Source organism: Chlorocebus sabaeus, chromosome 8 (assembly GCF_047675955.1).
Source record: "Chlorocebus sabaeus isolate Y175 chromosome 8, mChlSab1.0.hap1, whole genome shotgun sequence".
In the NCBI taxonomy this organism is placed as follows: Eukaryota; Metazoa; Chordata; class Mammalia; order Primates; family Cercopithecidae; genus Chlorocebus; species Chlorocebus sabaeus.
Genome location: NC_132911.1, coordinates 133,675,376 through 133,695,073, shown reverse-complemented (window position 1 = coordinate 133,695,073; position 19,698 = coordinate 133,675,376). Strand labels below are relative to the sequence as shown.

Below are 19,698 nucleotides of genomic sequence, written 5' to 3'. Positions count from 1 at the left end.
ACAGAGTCTTACTCTGTCACTCAGGCTGGAGTGCAGTGACTCACTGCAAGCTCCGCCTCCCGAGTTCAAGTGTTTCTTCTGCCTCAGCCTCCTCCTGAGTAGCTGGGATTACAGGCGCGCACCACCAAGCGTGGCTTATTTTTGTATTTTTAGTAGTGATGGGGTTTCACCATATTGGTCAGGCTGGTCTTGAACTCCTGACCTCATGATCCACCCGCCTTGGCCTCCCAAAGTGCTGGGATTGCACACGTGAGCCACCGCAGCTGGCCAGTTTTGTTTTTAAAAGCATAACTGGTTAACTGTGTTATAGAAACTGTCCTAAGTCATAAAGTAGGGCTAAACAGGTACCGGTACCCTAAGACAATTTATTCCAGGTAGTTTTAACCACTGTATCTAGGTTTCATTGCACATAAAGTCTTGTAGCAAATTCCTGTACCTAATCTTTAGATATATCATTTGCCTCATCTTCTGTAAAATAGAAACTGTAAGTCACCATTTCATGAGTTATTTGAGAATAGTGGAAAGGAGACTGCCAGGAACTATTCACTCACTACTTGCCTTCAAGCCTCCTCTCTTTAGATATGATTTTGCTGGATTTCTATCCAAAGAAAGTTCTAGAGATGGCTTTGGATAACTCTGCTTTATATTTTAGTTTCTAGTGTAGGAATATACATATATAATATACATACTTGTATTCCTATTATGAGTCTGTATATCGGGAGGGGGCATAATTAATATGGACGAAATAGGCGACCTTGTTTTTACACCTCAGTCTTCCTTGGTAAAGATGTAGAGCCAGTGGTTAATCAGATAAAAAACATGTACTCTCATGACCCTTAGAAGTACTCCGCTAAAAGGTAGAAAGTAAAAATCACTTATGGTATTGATAATGGGGATAAGTGGCATGTGTGCCATTTTGGTATGCTATTTTAATTTATGTTTTCATTTAAAATGTTTTGTTTTCTCACTGGTTTTTGACTTTGGCATCTAGAAAAACCTAATCATTCCTTCAGTAAACATAATTATGTACTAACTTTTTTCACCTCTTTTAAAAAATAATTTTATTGAGGTATACTTTATACACCATAAAATTCACCTATTTCAAATGCACAATTTAGTGATTATTAGTAAATTTATTCAGCTTTGCAACCATTACCATAGCCTAGGATATTGTCTGTTAACCCAGTAAGATCCCTTGAAATCGTATTAGTCTTTCATACTACCCCCAGCCCCAGGCAACCACTTTCCTGTCTTCTAGCTCTTACTCAATCCCTTCTCCCTCTCCCTTTCGTTCTCCCTCTCCCTGTCCCTGTCCCTGTCCCTCTCCCCCTCTCCTTCCCTCTCCCGTCTCTCTCTCTCTCCCTCTTACACTCTCTCCCTCACTCTCTCACTTTTGCTTGATTATTCTTTCCTGGACATTCTTTCCTGGATTATTCTTTCCTGGACACAGTATCTTTTGTGTCTGACTTCTTTCATTTAATTTACGGTTCATGCATGTTGAGTGTATCAGTAATTTGTTCGTTTCTATTGCTGAGTAGTATTCCATTCTGTGGATATGCCACATTTTGTTTATTCCTTTCCAGTTGATGGGCATTTGGATGGTTCACAGTTTTTGGCTGTTATGAATAATGCTGCTATGAACATTTGTATGCAGATATGTGTGGACATATGTTTTCTTTTGCATAGATGCCTAGGAATAGAATTATTGCGTCATATAGAAAACTTATATAATTTTTCAAGAAACTGCCAAAACCAGACTGTCGGTGCGATTTTACGTCCTATGAGTAGTGTATGAGGATTTCACTTTCTCTAAATCTTCCCAACACTTGTCATTATCTTTTTAATTATAGTTATTCTACTGGGTGAGAAGTAATATACATTGTGGTTTGAGTTTCCCTAATGACTAATGATGTTGAGCATCTTTTCAAGCCATTTTCTTCTTTTCTTTTTTCCTTTTTTTTAAAGAAAGGATTTTACTTTGTCACTCAGGCTGGAGTATAGTGGCATAATCACACCTCGCTGCAGCCTAGAACTCCTGGGCTCATGTGATCCTCCTGCTTCAGCCTCCCAAAGTGCTGGGACTACAGGCATGCGCCACCAAGCCACTTTTTCCATCTATTTTGGTGAAATGTCTGTCAGGTCTTTTTGACCATTTTTAATTGGGTTGTCTTCTTACCGAGTTGTAAGAGTTCTTTATATATTTTGTATCCAGGTCCTTTGTCAGATACATTATTTGCAAGTATTTTCTCTCAATCTGTGACTTGTCCTTTTATTTTTTTAATAATATCTTTTTTTTTTCTTCTTCTTAAGAGATGGGGTTCAGAGTCGAGGTCTTGCTGTGTTGCCCAGGCTAGACTCAAACTCAGGGCTCAAGTAATCTTCCTGCGTCTGCCTCCTGAATAATTGATGCTATAGACGTGTGCCACCACACTTGGCTGTTAATAGTGTCTTTTGAGGTGTAAGGGTTTTGACTTGGTACACTCTAGTTTAAATCTTTTTTTTTTTTTTTTCTGTTAAGAATGGTGGCAGTGTGTGTCATATCTAAGAAATCTTTGCGTAACCAAAGATTATGAGATTTACTCTTGTGTTTTCTTCTAAAAGTTTTCTAGTTTTGGTCCTTACATTTAGGTTTATGATCCATTTTTAGTTAACTTTATGGTGTAAGTTACTAAGTTCAACTTTTTGCATGTGGTTATCTAGTAGTCTCCAAACCATTTTTGAAAAGACTGTCCTTTCCTCTACTGAATTGCCTTTGATATCTAAGTTGGTAATCAGTTGACCACAAACGTTTGGGTTTATCTGGAGACTTTTATGTCTGTTTCATTGATCTATCATTTTGCTGGTACCACCACATGGCTTGATTACTGTAGCTTTCATACTGTATTTTAATAATGAAAATTTTTGTAAACATACATGCTCATATTTATTTAAAAAATGAAACAATATAGAGTAGTAAAAGAGAAAAGCAAAAATCACCATGTAGTAGTCACTGTTTTGGTGACCATCTTTCCAGGCATCTTTATGCATATATATGTTTGATGAGTACACACACATATTCTCCACATTTATTCATAGAGACACATCAGTATTTGCCTACACTCATTGTTCTTGTGTACTTTTTGAGTGAATACATTTATTGTCAGCTTTAAGAGAGAACTGATTATTTTTCTTTCTGCAGGGACTTTTGTAATTCTGTGCATTTTTACTGACTTAAACTTCTCAGCAGACCGAAGCCTCTTTGAGCTAAGAACTATGAGTGCATTTTTCTTAGTAGCATGTTTAAATGGAATTTACTTCTCACTTCATCTGGTAAAAGATGACTTTAAAACTTTGTTGTTGTTGTTGTTTTGTTTTTTGGAGGCAGAGTCTTGCTGTTGCCCAGGATGGAGTGCAGTGGCGCGATCTTAGCTCACTGCAACCTCCACCTCCCGGGTTCAAGCGATTCTTCTGCCTCAGCCTCCCGAGTAGCTGGGATTACAGGCACACACCACCATACTTGGCTAATTTGTTTTTGTATTTTTAGTAGAGACAGGGTTTTACCATGTTGGCTAGCCTGGTCTCAAACTCCTAATCTCAAGTGATCTGCCCACCTCGGCCTCCTAAAGTGCTGGGATTACAGGCATGAGCCACTGCACTGGGCTCTAAGACAAATTTTTAAATGTGTGCTCTATGAATGGAGCACATTATGTGTAGAACTTGTAACAAAATTAATTCCCAAATCCAGTTTTGACATTTAAAGTTTTTATAAATCTGCTCTTGAGTATTGGATTAACTTTTTGGCAGTTGGTGATAATGACTGTGGAACTAGTAGATACATGTGTAGTGATACAGAATTTTATTTGCAATCATATGAGGACTGATCCCCATTGCAAGCTTAGTTCTATGCTAATAAAGGAATAACTACCTTTGTTCTTTTGCATTTCAGAATTTGGTCCCAGTTCCTGTTGAAAATATCTCAGGATCCAGCTTCATTGAAGGGTTACAAGGTCGAATTCACAAATTCTGAAATATTTCTCTCCTGCTAGTATACGTCACGTCCCATTATTAGGAACTCCTCTGACACCTGCATTTTTCTGTAGCATGATTTTATATGGTGCATACATGGTTCAAAATCATATTTAGAGATATAGCAGCTCTAGGAGACTGTATAGATTACGCTTCCTTTTTAAAAGGTTGAAGTTTAATTTCTGGTGGTAGGGAGCCATTAAAAGGTTTGGACTTCAGAGTGGCACAGTGAGACAAATTTTAGAAAAGCAACACACTAGTTCAGTGGAAATTTGATGCTTGAAAAAGGTAATGTGCTTAAATTAGGTGATAAACTGGATTGCTTGATGAAATTATATAAATGAAGTGTTATTGTACAAGGTTTTAAGAAATTTAAACTTAAATTTTTAAGTGACATAAAAGGAAAGTGTTAACAGTGGCTGAGTGGTAAGGTTGAGGATTTTTATTTTCTTCCAACTTTTCATGGAAAATTTAGAAAATACAAAATATGAAATAAAGTGTTAAAATGGGTAGAACTCTTGTATTCTGAGTTTGACCCTAAGTCAACAGATGCACATTTCTAAAGTGAGTTTTAAGGACACCCTGCGGGTGTTCAGAAGAGAGCCAGAAAATGGATCTTGTGACTTCTAATACCTATCCATCTGTTGGTATAAAAGGTTTCATTCAGAAAGTTGGAAATTGGAAAAGAGTTTTTGACACATATTGGAAATTGGAAAAGTTTTTTAACTCAGTTGTTGGTATTCTAGGAGTCTTTCCTAACCTCTTTCCCCCATCTTTGTGGGAGGGATGGGAAGTACTGCCCCTCCAGTAAAGGTAGAAGGGCTTTATAGTGACCGCATGGGGGACTTAATATGTAACTTCTGCAATTTGGGGGACACAGTGGATTGATGTCTCTCTAACTCATACCTGGAACTTTTCAAGGGTGAAAGAGAGACTATGCTTTGGCAGCACAGCAAAAGAAAGCAAAGTTGCTGTGTGGATGGACTGCCAGTCCTCCCAAAGTTTTTTGGACTAAGATATCTGTTTCCCATAGATCACATGAGGGCTACCTGAGAGAAGTGAGACCACATAAGGGAAAACCCAAACAAAAGAGTAGAGTATAAGGGGAACAGGATGGAGGCTGAATTCCCAGAGGAGATGTATTACAGGAATTGGGAGTGAGAGCTCCCAACTTTCAAGGAACCCCTGAAAGCATTCCTGGAAAAAATCAGCTTTAAACTTTATGATGATGATTATGATTATGATTATGATTATGATTATTTTTGAGACAAAGTCTCGCTCTGTTACCCAGGCTGGACTGCAGTGGCATGATCTTGGCTCACTGCAACCTCCCTGGTTTAAGCAATTCTTGTGCCTCAGCCTCCTGAGTAGCTGAGACTACAGGTGCACACCACCATGCCTGGCTAATTTTTGTATTTTTTAGTAGAGGCGGGGTTTCACCATGTTGGCCAGGCTGGTCTAGAACTCCTGACCTCAGGTGATCCATCAGCCTTGGCCTCCCAAAGTGCTGGGATTACGACCGTGAGCCCCCGCGCCCAGCCTGAACATATTTTGGGTCATGAAGATGTCTAAGCTCTCTGATAGCACATAATTGCCCCACCCAGGGTTAACAAGGTGGAAAGGAGAGGGATAAAAGCATAATGCTTTTGTACTGTGTAGGGCTGAGCTGGGAAAGCAGAGAAACTAACTTCAAATGAGAAATATTTGACGATTATACTAAGGATCTTTCAGTCACTGCAGCCTCGACTTCTCAGGCCTGAGACATCCTCCCACGTCAGCCTCCTAAGTAACTGGGACTATAGGCATGCACCACCGCATCTCCTAATTTTTTTTTTTTTTTTTTTTTAATTTTTTTGTAGAGATAGGTTCTCCCTGTGTTGCCCAGGCTGGTCTCCAGCTCCTGGGATTAAGTGATCCTCTGCCTCAGCCTCCCAGATTGTTGGGATTACAGGTGTGAACCACTGTGCCCAGCTGGATCTTTCAGTTTTAAAAGTCAGATTGTTTTTATAACTTGGGAGTGACCAAAGTCATGATCATTAGCCTAAATGAAAGTTCAGGGACATTAACTATGGCTACAGAGTAACTTTAAAGGCTAGTCGTGGACAAAAATTGCTTTTTATAGTTACATCCCACAGATTCAGCTTGTTCAGTGTAATGGTTACAGTTGTTTTTCTAATAAAAAAATTAATGAGAATGAATTTTTAGAAGAATGTGCTCATGGAGGCATTTTGTTGTGAATAAAGTGGAATAGGCAGACACTGACCTCTTACTAGCACTGACGTGAGGTAAGTAACACCCTTCCCCCCTGCTGCCTTTTCTTTTTGAGGCAGGTCTCACTCTGTTGCTTGGGCTGCAGTGTGGTGGTGTGATCATAGCTCCCTGCAGTCTTGATCTGGTCTCAAGTAGTCCTCCCATCTCAGCCTCATGAATAGCTGGGACAGCAGACATGTAGAACCATGCCTGGCTTTTTTTTTTTTTTTTTGGTAGAGATAGAATCTTGCTGTTGCCCTGGCTGGTCTCAAATTTCTAGGCTCAAGCAGTCCTCCTGCCTCAGCCTTGCAGTGTTGGGGATACAGGCACGAGCTACTGTAGCTGGCCTAAACCAGTTTTTGAAATTCATTTTCCTCATCTACTTTTTGTAAAATGGTAACGTCACCGGTTTTGCAGTGTTTTACAAAAAAAAATTATCGTCTATAGCAGAATGCATGGTATATACTAGATATTCACATACATTAGTACTTTTCTTCCTCAAAGCAAATATTTCCTATTAAGTGTTTTTACCCTTTTTCATGTTTTACTTCTTCAGAATGTATTCCTTAAAAATACTAAATGGAGATAAGGAGTTTAGTACATAAATGGTGTACTATTAAGGATGTAAGAAATGTTTAATCTTTATTGTAGCCAAAAATTCTACTTTTGATTTGAAATGTGAAAAGTTTTCAGAAAGAATGAAAAGTAGTTTTACTGACATGTGTAAGGAAAGTGTATGAAATAAGAGACTAAAGGTAGACTTGGCTGGGTGCGGTGGCTCACACCTGTAATCCCAGCACTTTAGGAGGCTTAGGTGGGTGGATCACCTGAGGCCAGGAGTTCGAGATCAGCCAGGCCTACGTAGTGAAACTCCGTCTTTACTAAAAATACAAAAATTAGCTGGGCGTGGTGGTGGGCGCCTGTAATCCTGGCTACTCGGGAGGCTGAGGCATGAGAATCGCTTGAACCTGGGAGGCAGAGGTTGCATTGAGCCAAGATCGTGCCATTGCACTCCAGCCTGGGTGACAAGAGCGAAACTCTGTCTCAACCATACATACATACATACATAAATGTAGACTTAGGTGGAGATTTTTTTCTTTTTCTTTTTTTTGAGACAGAGTTTCACTCTTGTTGCCCAGGCTGGAGTGCAATGGCGCAATACCGGCTCACTGCAACCTCCGCCTTCCGGGTTCAAGCGATTCTTCTGCCTCAGCCTCCCAAGTAGCTGGGATTACAGGCATGTGCCACCATGCCCTGCTAATTTTTTTTTTTTTTTTTTAGTGGAGACGGGATTTCTCCCTGCTGGTTAGGCTGGTCTCGAACTCCCGACCTCAGGTGATCCACCCACCTTGGCCTCCCAAAGTGCTGGGATTACAGGTGTGAACCACCGCACCCGGCCGGAGAATTTTTTCATTACTGTTCTCAGTAGGAGTAATTTGGAATGTATGAAACAAAATAAAGCATCTTTTTTTTTTTGAGATGGAGTCTTACTCTGTCTGTCGCCCAGGCTGGAGTGCAGTGGTGCGATCTCGGCTCACTGCAAGCTCCGCCTCCCAGGTTCATGCCATTCTCCTGCCTCAGCCCCCCGAGTAGGCGGGACTACAGGCGCCCTCACCATGCCTGGCTAATTTTTTGTAAATTTAGTTGAGACGGGGTTTCACCGTGTTAGCCCGGCTGGTGTCGATCTCCTGACCTCATGATCCGCCCGCCTCAGCCTCCCAAAGTGCTGGGATTACAGGCGTGAGCCCCCGCACCCGGCTAAAATAAAGCATCTTATTACAGAGAGAATACTTTGTAAAAACCAGTGTCAGTCTTGTGTTCTAATATTCTCAAAAATTTTTTTAGTTCTCTATTTTATTTTATGTTATGTTATTTTATGTTATTTTATTTTGTTATGTTATTTTGTGTTATTTTATTTTATGCTATTTTATTTTTTATTTTATGTTATTTTATGTTATGTTATTTTTTGTTATGTTACGTTATTTTATGTTATGTTATTTTGTTATGTTATTTTATGTTATGTTATTTTATTTATTTTAGTTATTTTTTTTTTGGGGGGGCGGAGTCTCACTCAGTCGCCCAGGCTGGAGTGCAGTGGCGCGATCTCGGCTCACTGCGAGCTCCGCCTCCTGGGTTCACGCCATTCTCCTGCCTCAGCCTCCCAAGTAGCTGGGACTACAGGCGCCCACCTCCTCGCCCGGCTAATTTTTTTTATTTTTCTATGTTATGTTTGTTATGTTATGTTATGTTATGTTATGTTATGTTATGTTATGTTATGTTATGTTATGATGTTATGTTGTGTTATGTTATGTTATGTTATGTTATGTTATGTTATGTTATTTTGAGATGGAGTTTCACTCTGTTGCCCAGGCTGGAGTGCAGTGGAACGATCTCGGCTCACTGCAAGCTCCGCCTCCAGGGTTCACACCATTCTCCTGCCTCAGCCTCTGGAGTAGCTGGGACTACAGGCACCCACCACCACGCCCGGCTAATTTTTTTTTTTTTTTTTGTATTTTTAGTAGAGACGGGGTTTCACCGTGTTAGTGAGGATGGTCTTGATCTCCTGACCTCGTGATCCGCTCGCCTCGACCTCCCAAGGTGCTGGGATTACAGGTGTGAGCCACCGTGACCAGCCTTTATTTGATATTTTTTAAATGATCTTGGTGTTTTGTCATCTTTTCTGGATATTCTACTTTTATATTAATGTTCAAATTTTGTGTTTTGAAACTTAAAGTTTTCTTTTTAATTACCCTGGACCTCTTAAATATCTCAAAAACTGATCTATACAATCTTTAATTTTTGAATATATTATCTGTATTTATACTTCAGAGTTATATTTGTAACATAAATTTTGCTTGTTTGTAGGAATGGCTTTAAATTGGGAAGGGAATTACAGTTAGTTTTCTATTTGAGACCAGAATATTCTTTATAATTCATTAATGAGTCCTCAGTTGCAAATAGCAGAACCTGACTAGGTAATTTGGATATGAAAAGAATTAATTGGGATGATGACAGGTAGGTTACAGAATTGATGGAGAGAGTGGGAATCCAGGTTCACAAAATCAGCAATAACCAGAGGCAGCTGAGCAGCAAGAAAATACTGCCCAGATTATGTTACCATAACAGTGTGGTTAGTGCACTGTGGCCACTGGTCTCTTACTGTTGCCACTGTGAACCATTTCAAGTGTCCTTGGTCTTTGGATACGAAGTCCTGGGGTGTAGATAAAGTATTTGTGATCTGACCTCTTCCCTGAACTCTGTACTTCTGTATCTGTCGTTGCCTTCTCAACATCTTCAGATTGGTGGCTCATAAGCCTCTCAAATTTAACATGTCCAAAACTGAACTCCTCTTCTTTTTTTAATCTTCACACCTGCTCATTTTCATCCAGGCAAGCTGTCTGATAGAAAATATTTCATAATCAAAATTTGTCTGCTTTGTTTCCTGATAAATAGAATCAGGTTATATATACCCGACAAGTTTTATTACATAGGGTAATGTTGAATACATCCCATTGCCTTACATCTTCAGGCATATAATGTCTGTCACATTTTTGGTGATACTAAATTTTATCCCTCAATTAAGGTGGTGTCAACCAGCCTGGGCAACATGCTGAAACCTTGTCTCTACAAAAAAAATACAAAAATTAGCCAAGAGTGGTGGTGTGATCCTGGGAGATTAAGGCTGCTGTGAACTGTGATCGTGCCACTGCACTCCAGTCTAGGCGAGAGAGTGAGACCTTGTAAAAGGTCTCGGTTTGGTGATACTTTCAAACCATGTGAATATCTGGTTGCCCAAAACTTTTCACTGAATAGCCTAACATAGGAGAGGACACTCAAATAATGGCTGTTAATGTATATCTGAATAATAGCTGTTAGTTATTATCAAGAAGTTAGGGAAGAAGAAAACCTTCCTGTTTTAGTTTCAGTTTTTAATAGTGTAGAGGAAAGATAAGTAAATTATTATGAATCTCAAATTCTGAAAAGCGTTAACAGTCCTTCTCCAATATGGACTGCGAAGGTGACAAATGATAGCTATATACAATTTAACTTGTTTTAAAATAGATAAGACTCATGTCTGAGTAAAAGGTACATTAGGAAGGAGACTGAAAGATGGCTAAAATAAATATTGATCTCTTCACTTCAGTGATCAGTGCTTTCTCATACATCATTTAGCATAGATCAACATTTTTCTCCATTTTTGTAGTTTTAGTACTTACAATTTTCTTCCTATTCTTGCATTTTTTCTGTTAATTCAAGGAAGCAAGGTCTACTTCCCAAATGACTAAAAATTGTCTCTTGTTGTAAGAAATCTATCTCTGTAGATGAAATAAATTGCTAGATACTACAAATACTAAACTAAACAATAAAATCTAGAATATATAAGTGCTCCTACATTTGGTGGAAATCAAATGAAAGGGGAAAGGGGAAATTTCTAAAACGTACAGGTTTTTGTAAGGTGTTAAATTAACGAATGAGTAGGGTAGCAGAAAGTAAAACATCCAGGATGTTATGAGTTAATGGTTTCAGAATTTATCTTAAAATTGTATTTCGTTTATCTTTTCCAGTCTGAAATACCTAGGTAAAAATTACTGATGATACGGAAGTCTGTCACATAGCAGTTGAAGTACAGTTATGGCACTCATTCTGTTTGTGGGTGACTATGTTGAAAGTCATTTAAGAAGTTTAAGTCTAGGAAATAAAGTCAAAATCTGAAAATACTGAATGTTTTCTACTTAATTATCTCTGTGAAACTTCTCAATGTTAGGAAAAATATAGTTCTACTGGAGAATTATGAGCTCTTTTGAGAAATGAGCCTATCTGATATGATATATTTATAGTTGAGTGTATTGATGTCTTGTCTGTTGAACCCATTAGATTCCATGTTGCTACTAATGAGCGCTTGGGAGAAAAGCTCATAAGACATTGTAAGGTTGTTTTTAAAAGAGGAGAAGATAGACAAGAAAGAACCACTTCATGGGACATTTAACAGGCTGGACTTAATGTGTGTTAAAGATAAAAGGTTTACTACATAAATATATACTCTGACCATGAAAGAGTAATTTTTAGGATAGTACATTTTTTTTTTAAGTGTTTTCCCCTGATTTGGTTTGTAAGTTCAGACTTGATAGTCCAAATTTGGAATTATATACACTATCCAATAAGTAGAAATAACAGAAGGGCAAACAGATTAAGATTCTTACATAGATAGCAAATGGGATAGAAATTATTGAAGAAATCAGTGCGGTTTTGTATTTATTAGGACTAAAAAATCTTATCTGGTGTTCTTCTGAATTCTTGGAGTTGCCTTAGTCTCAGTTTAATAAAGCCTTTTTCTTAAGGATTTTAGTATTATTATGTTACCCTATTGTTAACAGTCATAGGTAGTAATTAAAATGCTTCTTATAGGAGATTTTCCTTTTCCAGTTTAGTGTAAATGCTAACGTAAATCCTAAAATTAAGTTATTTGACTTAATTTGAAGCATATAAAAATGTCTTTGGAAGTTGTTAGTACTGGTGCTTTTCTTTTAAGTATATAAGGCACCCAGATATCTCAATTCTCTAGCTTTCTCTGACATTCTTCTCTAGACATAATTAAATTACTCCATCTGTTTTCCCATAGCAATTTAACCACAGAACTCGAGCATAGCATTTTATTTAATTGTACTGTATTGTAGTAATTTGTTTACATGTCATCTTATAGAATATGAGCTTTATGAGGACAGGTCTTGTTTTTACACAACATTTTGTACTTTGCCATACATAGAATGTCTGTCCTATTGGGAGTCTGTGACTGATCTTTGTTGAGTTTTGAGGACATTTTTAACGTGTGACGAAGTATTTTTCATAGTCTTAAAATCCATTGTTTTATTGCTACCAAGACATACATTAATATATATTACCACATATCAGATATATAGTATATCTCCAAAGTGGTTATCTATGCCTATTGTTGCAACTGAGTTTTATCAGTCCAGAAAAACTGTATCTATCTGTAGGCTGGGCGAGCACGGTGGCTCACACCCATAATCCCAGCATTTTGGAAGGCCGAAGCCAATCACTTGAGGCCAGGAGTTCAAGACAAGCCTGGCCAATGTGGCAAAAACCCATGTCTTAAAAAAATAAAATAATTTAAAAACTGTGTCTGTAAAACCATGGTGGACACACCTTAGAGCATTTCATTTGAAGTCTCTTTATTTTTTTAATAGGATAAATTTTATCAGTTTTCTGCTAGTGATACATTGACCTCTCCTTAGCTCTCTTTTCCCCAAACAAATCATTTTAGGAGAATGACAGCCTTTTGGAACCTTAACTTTAGATGAGTTGCATTTATTCTAATGTACTTACATCATTTATCTTGTTTGTTTATTCACTTATTCAGCATCTATGCTTTGGAGACTGTGATGTGTCAGGCATTGTGCTTAGTGCAGAGCGGAGTGTAATAGCAATGAACAGGCCACTTTGAGTCATGGGAAGGGGTCCAGCGTTTTGTTGAGTGGTATGATGTGCTGTGGGGCCTGTTGAGAAGATTTTTAACTCACACATGGAATATACCTTTCACACTGTCGTGTGCTCTAAATTTCTATTGTAATTGTAGTCTGTAACAACACTTCGTTGTTGACAGAATTATTATGAATTTGTTACTTTTTATATATGCAAGTATTATTTCCACAGGAAGTCATTAACTGCTTTCAGGATAAAGATTGTTGTTTTCTTTTTTCAACCCTTAGAAAATGTAAAAAGCATTCTTAGTGTGCAGGTAGAACAAAAAGCCATGGGATTAGGCATGATCTGTGGGTGGTTTGCAGACCCTTGCTTTAGATAGACACAGCAATATCATCATATCTGGGGTTGGTCACTTTTCTATGTAAAGTTTCTTAATCTGGGATTGGGCAATCCTGGCTATATATTAGAAACATTGTGTGGCTTCTTAAAAAAACAAATACCATGGCGTGCCGTAGACTTGGTGAATAAGAATCTGTTGTGGTAGCTCTGTGGCATGCATAGTTAAAAACTAGTTAAAAAAAGGGTGGTGGTGGTCCATGGATGATTGTGGTGGGCAGCCATTATTGATAGTACATACTGGCCAGTGGTCACTCGTAACACGTGAAAATGAAGTAATACGAGGTAGATTTTCTTTTTCCAATTTTTTTGTTATTAGATCACTGCAGTAGTAGGGTGGATTTTCTAATAGAACTAGAGCTGAAGTATTTAAAGAAATAATTAAATTTCTTTAAAAGCTGCTTTAACAATACATAAAAAAGACTTTTCTCCTTTTTTGAGATGGACTCTCACTCTGTCACCCAGGCTGGAGTGCAGTGGTGCGATCTCAGTTCACTGCAACCTCCGCCTCCCAGGTTCAAGCGATTCCCCTGCCTCAGCCTCCTGACCTAGCTGGGATTACAGGCATGCGCCACCACACCTGGCTAATTTTTGTATTTTTAGTAGAGACAGGGTTTCACCATGTTGATCAGGCTGTTCTCAAACTTCTGACCTCATGATCCGCCCGCCTCTGCCTCCCAAAGTGCTGGGGTTACAGGTGTGAGCCACTGCGCCTGGCCAAGATATTTAAGTGAAATCTTGGAAATTTTTTTTAAAGAATTGAGTCAGCCTGAGATCTCTGTGTCCTATGCCATTACAATTACAGATATAGACTAATGGGAAGGATGATGTGTAGATATGTGATCAGGTTTCTGCATTAGAAGGATTAGTCTAATAACATTATGGAGAATGAATTAGAAAAGGTTAGAGTTGGAGCAGTGAGACCCAAATAGGCTATAGTAGGAGTCCTGGCTTGAACTGCTAGTTCAGTGGTTGTGTGCGTAGAGATCTTCAGGAAATAGAATGGTCGGTTTTTCAGGTCCTAAGTATAGGTAAGAATAATGACTGGTGTTTTCTAACTTAGATGGATGAATGGTATTGGTATGTATTAATACATAAACTTTTTTCATATCAGTGCTTAAATCTTAAACATTTTGGTATTTCTAGAACCTTGTACAATATCTGCCACATGGTGGATATTTAATCTGTGTTGCTAATGATGGCCACAACTAAGTGAATGTTTGTGATTTTTCCTAAGCACTAAACATGCATTCTCATTGAATCTTATTTAATGCTTGCAACAGTGCTGTAAGGTCTGTTAACTCCATTTGACAAATGAGGAAACTGATGCTTACTAGCTGTATGATCCTGAGTTATGGTAATTGTCAGAACTAGGATTCAAACTGGTATTTGACTGGTTTCAAAGCCTCTAGACTAAAACTTTTCTACCTATATATGCTATGCTGTTTCCCTTTGTTGTAACATACTTAAGCACTGCGTATTAAGTAGGGTACAGAAGACTTGAGAAACAAATTTTATCTTCCCTCAGTTATACAACTAACATCTGCAGCCAATGAGTAGCAGTGTACTATTGGATGAAAATGCTTTAGAATTATAGGGATTGATGTGGGCTGGAGTCCTCGGGAAAAGCCTGTTGAAAGTAGGAATAGCTTTAAATTGGCCTTTTAAGGATAAGAACCTTTTTAGGAGGAAGAAAGGAATGCCTTCTTAGGAGGAGGAAACAGATTTCAGGACTGGAATGGGCATAGGCTGTTAGGGGGCTCTGCTCTAATAGCATGTTTATTAGGAGTAGCCTGAAATCAGAATGGGTATTCATTCCTAAGTGTGCCAGTTGGAGAATGTATCCTGAAAAGTATTAGGAGCTATTAGAAGTTTTTTTTTTTCTTCAATAGAGCAGTGATGAGATAAAATTAGTGTCTCTTACAGTGCTTGACTAATATTAGGTACTCAGGTATTTATGTGATAGAAATAAAGTGGAGAGAGAACTACAGAAGTAGGTTAACCATTTAGAAGATTATTGCAGTAGTTAGGAGTGAGAGCATAAAAACTTGAGCTACGGAAATGACAAAGAATAAGTACGAATTTAGGAGAAATTGAAAGCAAAGGAATAGAAGCCTTTTTCTAAGAAAGTTGGATAGAATTTCATTTCAGAAGAAAGTAGAAGATTTGCATTTTATTACTGACTCTGTCCAAATTTAACCTTTCTGGGTCTCAGCTTTCCCATTTGTGAAATGGAATTGGGATAGGATATGATTTTAAATTGAAATCATAAAGCTTATTTTTAGCTTTAAAACTTTTGCCTCTATGGGCTTTTCTTTTATTGAACTATTTCAGAGATCACCTGTATACCAGATTTCAAAGTTAAAATATAAATACGAATGTAATAGGATGTCTTAAGTTCTAAAGGTCTGAAATTATGGGCTTCATACTAATAAGTCGTTAAGTGCTAATTAAATTAGGGTTCTTATAGGAAATTTTGATGCACTAAAGTTCTAAGTGTGTTTTCGTAGAAGATGAGTGAGATCGTTCTTCTGGAGACTCTAGGCATTAGATCCTCTAGATTACAGAGTAAATACATACATTAGAGTAACGTGGATCTTGGAAAATGCAGTTTCTCAGGCTTGACCCACAAAATTTAGTGGGTTGTGGCAAGCCCGAGAATCCACATTTTTGGCAGATGCAGATGGTCCATGGACCATTTTTAAAAGTTTTATGAAGCATGCAGTTTGTTGAGCTTCAACATAGTTAATCACCCATGAAATCATCACCACAATCAAGATAATGAACATAATCACCTTCAAAGTTTTTCCCTGACTCCTTCAAATCTGTCCACCCTACCTGCCCCTAGACCCCAGTCAACCACCTATGCCTTTTCTGTCTTTATAATATTAATTTGTATTTCCTAGAATCTTACTATTTTATTAATTTTTTTTAGAAACAGGGCTCACTGTTGCTCAGACTTGACTCCTAAAATCTTATATATGAGGACTCATACAATATATGTTCTTTTATATCTGCCTTCTTCAACTCAGCATAGTGATTTTGAGATTTATACTTAATATTGGCTGTGTCAGTAACTTGTTTCTTTTATTGCTGAGTAGTATTCCAGCGTATGGAAATACCACAGTCTGTCCGTTCATTTGCTAACGAGCATTTGGGATGCTTGCAGTTTGAGACTACAAGTAAAGTTGCTATGAACATTAGTGTATGATTCTTTGTATGAGCATAATGCTTTCATTTTTCTTGGATAAATACCTGGATGGAATGACTGTTATATAGAAGGTGTATATTTAACTTTTTAAAGTGGCTTTGCACAAGTGTGTAGGAATTCATTTGCACTGTATTCTCACCAGCACTTGGTATGGTCGTTTACAGTATTTTTTTTAGCCATCTGGTGTGTTTTCAGTTTGTATTTCTCTAGTGCCTGATGGTGTTGAGCATCTTTTCAAGTGCTTATTTGCAATCCGTTTAACTTTGGTGAATTATCTGTTGAAATCTTTTGCCTGTCTTTAAATTCATTTGCTTTCCTTCTTAGGTTGTAAAAGTTCTTTATACAGGCAGTTCTCATTTTGTGCTGTGGAATGTAAAAATACTTGTGCAGGCTTAAATTTTGTAAAGCAATCTTAGAAATTATGTTCCATGATTTTTAGAAATTTTCGTCAAAACATACTCTCATTGTTGCAAAATGTATAGGGAAATGGATAAAATAGTAAAACTAGTATTTACTTAGTACAGTTTAATTTAAACCTTGAGAATTAAAGTGTTTTATTTCTTTGTAAAAATCTTTTCAAGAGTGATTGGAACTGTGCCTCGTTTCTTCTTCCCTGTTATACAGTGTGGAGTGAGCATCATTTCTAGGCCTTGGACAAGTTAATAATACTTGTAAGTTTGGATCAGCTTCAAACATTTTATCCATTACACCGTGAATATCAAGAAGTATATGTAAGAATTCCTTTAATATGAAGGTTTCTTGCTGGCATGACTTCCTCTGAGACATTGTCATCCTTTTCACCATAACCACTCTCTTCTTTTATGTTGATCAGTTTATCTTCAGAAAGTTCCTCTGGCTGCATGTTTAGTCTCTCTGTTGGCAGCAGTGTCAACATCCTCACAGTCAACTCTTTCTTTTGTAACTCCATTAATATTTCATTAGAATTTTATTTCCAGCATTATCGCTTTTGTTTCTTTGCTTCACTTTCATCTTCGTTGGCAAATCCTCTCCTTCAGTTACCCATTTAAAAAAAAAAGTATCTCATGGGTTTGTCACTGGGGGACAGGAAGTAACACAGCTACATGCTCTTCAGAATGTGCATTTAGTGAATAACAGGTGTGCAGTGACCAGTGACTGACTTTAAAAGAAGTGATATGATTGGTCATGGATCAGGATATAAAAAATTGGAGAAAAGTATAAAACTATAAAGAATTCTGTATTTTCAGTATCTTCATTTCTCATTACATTTAAAAAAGACAAAAACTAGACATTTTAGAAAAAGTGTATCTATGGTTATGGTCTATACAATAGTAATAATAATAACATCAACTTTTTTATAGAGTCCTTATCTCTCAGGGACAGTTTTAAGTGCTAGACGTATTCTTATTTAATCCTCATAATAACCCAATTAGGTGGTAGGTATTACTATTATCCCCACTAGAGAGAGAGAAACTTGTCCAAGGGTGAGCCTCACAGTTTGGCTACAGAACCTGTGCTTTATTTATACTAGTGCTACTTAAAAGAAACACTTTGCAAACCAGCACTGGTTCATAAACTGACTGTTCACACATAGTCTGTGAAGAATTGGAATTTGCATTTTGTAAGCTTTTAAAAATTAAAAAAAAAAACTTTCCTCTAGTAATTTCTACACAAGCATTGGATCGTGGTGGCTGAAAAATACTCTAGCAATTGCTTGTCATTGAAGAATGTGCTTTGGTTTTCTTTAAAAGGATTAGCTAATGAATGCACGTGTATGTATTTTAAATGTTTCAAGAATTGCAATTAATTGAACTTCTAGTTTTGATTATTATGGAAAAGCTTTTACTGTAATTACAACACTGTGGGGAAAGACAAGGTTTATCTCAAGAGCTTCTGCTTATACAGTCATGATTTTGAAAGTGGAGCAGATTCCTGAAAGTCAAGGTATTGCATTGTAGGATTCACTTTTGTGCTTTGTTTTTAAATGTATCAGTTTCTTTAACAGCAGTAGAGAACATGCTTGTTTTCTGTCACCATAAACATGACACACAGATTAGGAATTCACTGAATCATTTTACCTGAACCACTCTTTAATATGCCTTCATTAGTTCATCCTGTTGATTATCATATAGAATTGTTTGAAAAAAATGACTTACAAGAAAAGAAAGGCCCAACGTGGGCAACCTAATAAGACTCTGTCTCTAAAATAAAAATAAAGAAAGGCAAATTTTGAAAAACCCGTCTTTGTTTTCATTCAAATGCACCTTCTCTGTTCCCAGTCCTCCCCTTCCCCCAACCTCAGAGTGCATCTCTGCATCTTTTGAGGTAATTATATGGCTTTTTTTCTTTTAATCTGTTAGTGTGGTGAAAACAGTAGGTATTCTGAACCAATCTTGCACTTCTCAGATAAGCCAAACTTGGTCATAATTTTTTAAAAAAAATTTTGCGATTTCAGATCATTTCAGCATAGGACTAGGGGTGGAGAGAGTGGTGAAACAAGGTGAGAAGCTGGAAGGAATGGTCATTTCAGTGCTAGTGCAATTTGCAACTTCAGATAATTCTGGAGCATATATATATATATTTAGCAGGATGTATAAATTCAACTGTGTATTTGATCTTTTATAAAATTGACCCCGGGATAAATTTGGACCGTGTATACACACACACACACACACACACACACACACACACACACACCCCCCTACCTGTAAAGCTTTATTTTCCTTATTACCTCTGCTTGTATTTAACATTCCTTTAAAATTATATGTGTAAATTTTATAAGGGGTTTTGAACATATGGGGTAGATTAAATGAACACCAAAAACTATCTTTCCTTTTAACTAGCATTTAATTTTACAGAGTTTGACCTTATAGAACCTCACTTACTTGTTTTCACATAACATCTTAAACCTGTGGAATCTTTAGGTTAGCACGATTAAAGCACCTGCCATCAAAAATGCATTTTACAGTCTCTCCATGGCTGTATGTTCCAAAACTTAGCTGAGTTGAAGTATCAGAAAAGTTCCATTGTAGATGGTCAATAATCCGGGCAAGATGTTGACAGTAACCAGGAGATCCAGAAGTAAGAAGGTTCTATATAACGTCCTCAAAGCCTGGTGAGCCTCTTAATCTAGCTCTTGGCCTTTTAATTTAGCCCTTGTCTCAGGTTTTTCAATTATGCTGTTGTAGGTTTTGTTTGTTTGTTTTTGTTTTTGTTTGTTTTTTTTGCACACAACCAGAGCTGGCTAATTTTTGTATTTTTAGTAAGGACAGGGTTTCACCATATTGGTCAGGCTGATTTTGAACCCCTGACCTCGTGATTCACCCACCTCGGCCTCGCAAAGTGCTGGGATTACAGGTGTGAGCCACCGTGCCTGGCCATGGGTTATTTTTTTAAAGAATCATTTTTAATTT

At 37.5% G+C, this 19,698-nt stretch overlaps 1 protein-coding gene across 32 annotated transcripts in view; it reads left to right on the top strand.

The window, feature by feature from the left end:
- Positions 1-19,698, top strand: part of CYRIB (CYFIP related Rac1 interactor B) — a 172,286-nt gene that overhangs the window by 85,838 nt on the left and 66,750 nt on the right. For 2 of the 32 annotated variants that reach the window (XM_038000122.2, XM_038000125.2), the window contains exon 3: positions 3,926-3,986. The exons of 28 other annotated variants lie outside the window; for them this stretch is intronic. In XM_038000122.2, the coding sequence (XP_037856050.1) occupies positions 3,926-3,986 (61 nt within the window). Of the gene's footprint in view, positions 1-3,925; positions 3,987-8,849; positions 8,869-19,698 lie in introns of those variants that run through there. 2 more of the 32 variants (XM_073018355.1, XM_073018354.1) reach the window with 2 other exon arrangements.